The following is a 7,328-nucleotide window of genomic DNA, read 5'->3' as shown; positions in this document are numbered from 1 at the left end:
CCATTAACTGCCAGTGGCCTCATTTGTTACACTCAGCCCTAGAGGGCCTCGAACCTCTGACTAGTCTTACACGGTCTGCAACAGGTTCTGAAATGTTAGGTTTTCTTTAGAAGTGATCATATTCTAAATTTATTTCTCTGATGGGTGTTATTCTTTTTCTTCAGGGTCAAAGTCAGAGTGGTGGTCATGGTCCTGGAGGTGGCAAGAAGGATGACAAGGTGAGTAGTGAGCCAGCTGTGTGGTATAAGTAGGGAAATGTCATGGTCTTAACTGAGAAGTGCATTTGAGATGTGTGAATTTTAAACTTCAGTGTAAATGATTCCGTTAATAAGTGATTTTTGAATGTGGTTAATTTACATTACAGAAGTGGTAAAATAGATTGCCTGTAAATTTTCTGGAGGTGTAAAGATTGTCTCAAGTTAGTACTGAACTTTTGCATATAACTCTGAATTCTAACCTCTCTTGACCTTATTGGATTAATCTAACTCATTGTCATTTTTATATTTTAAAAAGAAAGATCACTTTTATTTGTTAAAATTATAGGAATATAAGCCTAGTTTAGGAAAAAAATGTTTTTTTAATAGATCCAAAAAGATAAGAACATATATTACTTGGAAATGATGGGGGTCAGAAAGAAAGTTTGTGTTCTAATATGGTTTATGCATTTTGTTTTTGGCAATCTAAACTCTCAAGGACAAGAAGAAGAAATATGAGCCACCTGTCCCAACTCGAGTGGGGAAAAAGAAGAAGAAAACAAAGGGACCAGATGCTGCCAGCAAACTCCCCCTGGGTAATAACATAGCTCCTCCTTGCTGGCTCTCAGCTTCCCCAGGGGACGCTCTCTCCCTATGGAGCTTAGGGGTCTGCAAGGGGACACAGGGAATAGGTTCAAGCACTAGTTCTGTGAGGCCTGAATGTCTTTTCCGTAGCTTCCTATTGAATGTAGAATAAACTCAGACCAGGTGATCTGACCCAGGCCCACTTCTCTGTTCTCACTCCTCCCCGTCTCCCTTGTTCTTCGGTCACATTGTCCTACCTTGGTTTCCACAGATACACTTGTCCACTTTAGATACTTTGCCATTAAGCATTCCTCTGCTTAAAACCTCTTCCCTCCCCAGTCCTTCCCATGGCTACCTGCTTCTCTCATCCCTTTAAGTGTCTGATCGAACCCACCGCCACCTGCATCTAAAACAGTCCCCTTCCTATTTAGAAGAATTAAACTAATTTTGAAGCTATTGCTCAGTAAGGAATGAAAGGAGTTGATATGTTTTGTTGTGTATATTTTCACCAGAAAAAAGAGTAGAAGAGTAAAAACCTGCCATTAATCTACTGTGGTGAATGAATATATGGTATTGGTACAGAAACAGCCAAGTAGACCAGAATAGTGGAAAATACAAAAAAAGCCACATAACATGGATATTTAATATAAAAGATGATATTTCAGTTGTTGATTAAAGATGATATTTCAGTTGTTTAAGAAGAAGGTAGATGATTTAATATAAAAGACAGGCATTTTTTATTTTCTGGCAAAAGAAAAATTAGATCCCCTTGCTTCTCACCAGATGGTTTGCAGACATATCCTTAAAGTTAAGGAAATAAATAAATGAAAACTATTTTTGGTTATTTAACTTAGGGGATCAAAGACCTTCCCTAGTAAGTCAGAAAACCCAGAAGCAACAAAAGAAAAGATTGGCAGATTTATCTAGATAAATGTAAAATTCCTGTGTGGCATGAGGCTTCAAAACAAAGCCAAACGTAATAAAAGTATGTAGTAAAAATAGTTGCCACGTATGTGACAGAGCAGTAGTGTCCCTAAGATGTCAGAGTTCTCGTGTAAACCAGGCGTGTGCATGCAGCTCCCACGCAGTGATGCATCTTGGCTGAGCACGTGGACCGGGTTTATGGGCCCCAAACTATTTAATGAAAAACTCATTAACCTTAAAGAGAGTAGACAGTTTAACCAGCTCTGTGATCATGAACCTCATTCTCATTTTCACGTGCTGCTCTTATAACTGCCCAAACCCCTTTCTTGCCATTTGGGAAACTCTGCTTAGTTTACCAAGCTTTGAATTTTTCAGTGTGTCCAGCTAAAATTGCAAACTTGAAGCTCTCTGTGAAATACATGGTTCTTTTCTAAATTGCAGTGACTCCTCATACTCAGTGCCGGTTAAAATTACTGAAGCTCGAGAGGATTAAAGACTATCTTCTCATGGAGGAAGAATTCATTAGAAATCAGGAGCAGATGAAGCCACTAGAAGAAAAGCAAGAGGTAAGTTGAGAAGTGACTGTGATGTCCTTTTTCACAAATTGAAAAATTCTTTCTGGAATCTAAAACTCAACTCATCAGTGAGCTTCCAACAGTTGACCCTGTCTAGGCTTGTACAGAGCACCGTTGGCTCCTTCCCAAACATTGAGGTCTGTCAGTGTAGGGAGTGGTTGGGATCGTTGATGCCTTAGGGCGAATCTGCTTGTTCTGTTCGGCCCTTCTCCATACACAGGAGGAAAGGTCAAAGGTGGATGATCTGAGGGGGACCCCGATGTCAGTAGGGACTTTGGAGGAGATCATTGATGACAACCACGCCATCGTGTCTACATCAGTGGGTTCTGAGCACTACGTCAGCATTCTGTCCTTTGTGGACAAGGATCTGCTGGAGCCGGGCTGCTCAGTCCTGCTCAACCACAAGGTGAGTTAACCTTGTCCCTAAGAAAGCCCCTCTACTGCCTTCTCCTTCCAACTGCCAGAGCTTTCCGAGCAGGGCAAAGTCTCATTGGCCGGGCTTTGTGGATCATGCAAAGGTTGATGTTCCTGTTAGGTGCATGCAGTGATTGGGGTGCTGATGGATGACACCGATCCCCTGGTCACGGTGATGAAGGTGGAAAAGGCCCCCCAGGAGACCTATGCTGACATTGGGGGACTGGACAACCAGATTCAGGAAATTAAGGTATGACTGGGAGCCAGCCTTCAGGTTATAGTCTCTGGCTTCTTACTGCAGTCTTAATTTGGGGCCATGGGGTCCTGGTGTGGCACTGTAGGATAAGCACTGGACTGCTAGTTGCAAGGTTGACACTTCAGACCCACCAGCCACTTCTTGGAAATCACCCTGTGCAGGGCCACTGTGAGTCTGTGGTCTCTGATCGGGAGGGCTCTGGGCTGGCTCTGCAACTTATCGCTCAGGAAGTCTACAGCACTCCCCCAGGCCTCCACTGGCCACTTCTCTGAGGCCAGGAAGTCTTTTCAGGTCCCATTTGTAGCTTATTGAGAGGGTGAGTTTTAACTTACTTAAGGCCCTTTGCTAAGCAAGTGATTTGTGTGTTCTGCAGGCTTAAATATTTCTCAGGGTGGTCTTTCAGAAAGGGAGAGGGACACTCGGGTGCTATTAGGAAGTGGGGGTGGGTGCTGGGAGCTGAGCTAGAATGGCTGTCCCCTTCAGCATGTTCTAGCTGCTAATGGAGGTCAAGCACATTTTCTCTAGGAGACAAGGGGAGGGATGTGCTGTCAAGTCGGTCCTAACTCAAAGCAACCCGTGTAGGGTGCTGAGGCTGTAAATCTTTACAGGAGTAGATGTTATTGTTGTTGTTGTTATGTGCGTGGAGTCGATTCCGGCTCATAGTGATCCTGTACAGGGTTTCCGAGGCTGTAAATTTTTACGGGAGCAGAAAGCCTCATCTTTGTCCTGCAGAACAGCTGGTAGTTTCAAACTGCTGACCTTGCGGTTCGCAGCCTGACTCGTCACCACTACGCTATAGCCTCTTCTTTCTCCTGCTGAGTGCCTGGTAGGTTCCAACTACTGACCTTGCCGTTAGCATCACAACCTGTAGCCCACTACTCTACCAGGGCTCCTTACAAGTTAATGAATAACCTTTCTGTGTGACCAAATGTTTGTTTTCTTTAGGAATCTGTGGAGCTTCCTCTTACTCATCCTGAGTATTATGAGGAGATGGGGATAAAGCCCCCGAAGGGGGTCATTCTCTATGGCCCACCTGGCACAGGTATGTTCCCTGCCTTTGCTACTTTCGGGGCACTCAGTTCTTCTCAAGCAGCAGTATTGGCTAGCCATGCTGTGTTAAGTGAGGAACCAGCCCCTAGTTCCTCAGTTTAAAACAAGAATGTTCCTTTCTGACTGTACATTGGACTCCCCTTGGGAACTTGAAAAAACACCAGTGCCCGGTCCTATCCCCAGAGATCCTGGCAACATGGCCTGGGCATCGGGAGCCAAGGTGGAGAAGCACTGGCAGACTTAGAGTCTGATCTGTGGTGTTCAGATTGTGTGCATGTGCCTAGGATGAAGAGATGGCTTGTACGCAGTAGTGGACCTGAGTACGTTGTAGAGGCCAAGACTTAGCAGGTATTTGCTCCTTACTTCCCTAGGGAGGAGCAGCCATTTGATTGTGCCTAAGAGGATCTGCACTTGTGCAATTGTCCAGGTCGGGGGGACTGGCAGGAAGTAGACAAGATGGTACTTTCTGCAGCTGCTCATCTTGCAGATCAGCAAATGACGCTTCAGAGAGGTGGTGGTTAGCCCCAGTCCCCAGGAGCTCTGGGAATTCAGCTGGTGGCAGGGCTGGAGCTGGCGGGCAGGTCTGTCAGCAGAAGAGGAGGAGACTCAGTCTGTCCTGAGCCCTTTTGGCTGTAGAAACAGCCCAGCAGCTGCACTTGACTGTTTCTGGGCAGCAAGGGTCCCACTCTCTGTCTTCTGTCTGGCGTCCTTATTTGGTGCTCTAAAGGAGCATGCTGTGCTGCCCCTCTCCTCTCTGACCAATGGGAGCATCAGTATCACATCCGTCTGTGACATTTCCTGTGTCAGCCTCCATCTGTGTCCTGAGGTGGCCACCTATCCCCTTAGCCCAAGTCCTCACTCATGATAGAGGGACCCAGTTCTCAAACTCATAAACCAGGTGCTTTTTGCAGGCTTCTCTGGTTTTCACCTGGAAGAGAAATCACAGGGTCTAGAATGCTATTAGAAAAGTTGTTGATCTTCCTTGAGATAAGTGCGAAGAGCTCCTCATAAAGACATGCCACAGAGTGAGAAAGGGTTCAGGCTTTCAGCAGCTCCCTGCTATGGGCTTCAGCAAGAACTGGTCCTCTCGGTTATCAGCCTGCAGCAGCCCACCCATCATCTGCCCTGCTGTCGCAACTGAGCATGGCTGGTATGCTGCTCAGGAAGTTTTCGTGTAGTTCTTTAAAATCAAAACTAGCATTCTGGAGCCTGGGTTTTTTCCCCTCATTGTTGATTGTTTTGTTGTGTGCCATCAAGTCGGTTCTGACTCAGTGACCCTATGTAGAGTTTCCAAGGCTGTAAATCTCTGCTGTTGTTGTCAGGTGCCATCGAGTCGGTACCGACCCATAATGATCTTATGCACAGCAGAATGAAAAACGGCCCGATCCTGGGCCAACCTCACTGTTGTTGCCACTTTTGAGTTCAGTGATGCTGCCACTTGGCCAATCCATCTTGTTGGGGGTCTTCCTCTTTTCCTCTGAACCTTCCACCTTACCAAATGTGATATCCCTTTTCAGCGACTGTTCCCTCTTGACAATATGTCCAAAGTATGAGACGAAGTTTAGTCATCTTGGTCGCTAAGGAGCACTCAGGCAGCACTTCTTCCAAAACGGATCTATCTATTGGTTCTTTTAGCAGTCCATGGTACTTTTAGTATTCTCCTCCATCACCATAGCTCAAAGGCATCAATTCTTCTACGGTCTTCCTTATTCACTGTCCAGCTTTCGCATGCATGTGAGGTTATTGAAAATACCATGGCTTGGGTCAGGTGCACCTTAGTCCTCAAGCTGACATCTCTGCTCTTCAACACTTGAAAAAGGTCTTGTGCAGCAGATTTGCTTAATGCAATACGTTGTTTGATCTCTTGACTGCTGCTTCCATGAGTGTTGTTAGTTGATCCAAGAAGAATGAAGTCCTTGACAACTTCAGTCTTTTCTCCATTGATAAGAATGTTGTTTATTGGTCCAGTGGTGAGGATTTTTGTTTTCTTTACATTGAGATGTAATCCATACCAAAGACTGTGCTCTTTGATCTTCATCAGTAAATGTTTTTTAAGTTCTCTTCATTTTCAGCAAGCAAGGTTGTATCATCTGTATATCACAGGTTGTTAACGAGTCTTCCTCCAATCCTGATGCCACGTTTTTCTTCATATAACCCAGATTGTCAGATTATTTGCTCAGCATACAGGTTGAATAACTATGCTGAAAGAATACAACCTTGTTGCATACCTTTTTTAATTTTAAAACATTCAGTGATCCCATGCTCTGTTCGAACAACTGCCTCTTGGTGTCCAGGTACAGATTCCTAATGAGCACATTTAAGTGTTCCAGAATACTCATACTTCGCAGTGTTGTCCATAGCTTGTCATAATCAACAGAACCAAAAGCCTTTGCGTAGTTAATAAAGCGTAGGTAAACATCTTTCTGATATTCTCTGCTTTCAGCCAAGATCCATCGGACATCAGCAATGGTATCCCTCGTTCTATGGCCTGTTTTGAATCCGGCTTGAACCTCTGGAAGTTCTCTTGTCAATGTATGATTGTAGCGTTTCTGTAATACCTTTAGCACAACTTTACTTGCATGGGATATCAAAGAGATTGTCTGATGATTTCCGCATTTCCTTGGGTCATCTCTCTTTGGAATGGGCACAAATATGGATCTCTTCCAATCAGTCGGTCAGATAGTTGGTGAATGCCTCCTGTGCCGCCTCACTTTCTTGAAAGATTTCCATTTTTATTCCGTCAATTCCTGGTGCCTTGTTATTTGCCAATTCCTTTAGTGCACCTTGGACTTCCTCCCTAAATATCATTGGGACTTTCTTCCTAAGTATCTTGAAACGGTTGAACATTAACCATTTCCTTTTGGTACGGTGACTGTGTATTCTTTCCAATCTTCTCTTGATGCTTTCTGCAACATTCAATAATTTTCCCAGAGAATCTTTTAATAATGAAAGTTGAGGCTTGAAGTTTTTCTTCAGTTCCCCCAGCTTGAGAAATGCTGAGCGTGTTCTTCTTTTTTGGTTTTCTGATTCCAGATCTTTGCGCAATTTTATTGTAATATTTAGCTTTATCTTCTCAAGCTGATCTTTGAAATTTTCTGTTCAGCTGTTGGACCTCCTCATTTCTTCCATTTGCTTTAGCATCTCTATGCTGGAGAGCCAGTTTCAGTGTCTCTTCTGACATCCATTATGACCTTTTCCTAATTCCTTGTCCTCTCAATGACTTTTTGTTTTCTTCATGTATGATGTGTTGATGTCATCCCACAACTCTTCTGGTTTTCAGTCTTTAGTGTTTAATGTATAAAATCTGTTCTTCAGATGATCTCTAAATTC

At 44.1% G+C, this 7,328-nt stretch overlaps 1 protein-coding gene across 1 annotated transcript in view; it reads left to right on the top strand.

The window, feature by feature from the left end:
- PSMC1 (proteasome (prosome, macropain) 26S subunit, ATPase, 1) overlaps positions 1-7,328 on the top strand; it is a 29,351-nt gene that overhangs the window by 8,605 nt on the left and 13,418 nt on the right. Inside the window, exons 2-7 of the mRNA XM_006839578.1 lie at positions 165-218; positions 694-790; positions 2,145-2,269; positions 2,499-2,684; positions 2,814-2,942; positions 3,894-3,990. Coding sequence (XP_006839641.1) covers positions 165-218; positions 694-790; positions 2,145-2,269; positions 2,499-2,684; positions 2,814-2,942; positions 3,894-3,990 — 688 coding nt within the window. The remainder of the gene's footprint in view (positions 1-164; positions 219-693; positions 791-2,144; positions 2,270-2,498; positions 2,685-2,813; positions 2,943-3,893; positions 3,991-7,328) is intronic.

Source organism: Chrysochloris asiatica, unplaced genomic scaffold, assembly GCF_000296735.1.
Source record: "Chrysochloris asiatica unplaced genomic scaffold, ChrAsi1.0 scaffold00025, whole genome shotgun sequence".
Classification (NCBI taxonomy): Eukaryota; Metazoa; Chordata; class Mammalia; order Afrosoricida; family Chrysochloridae; genus Chrysochloris; species Chrysochloris asiatica.
The sequence above is the reverse complement of the archived record's forward strand: the minus strand, read 5'-3'. Positions and strand labels throughout refer to the sequence as shown.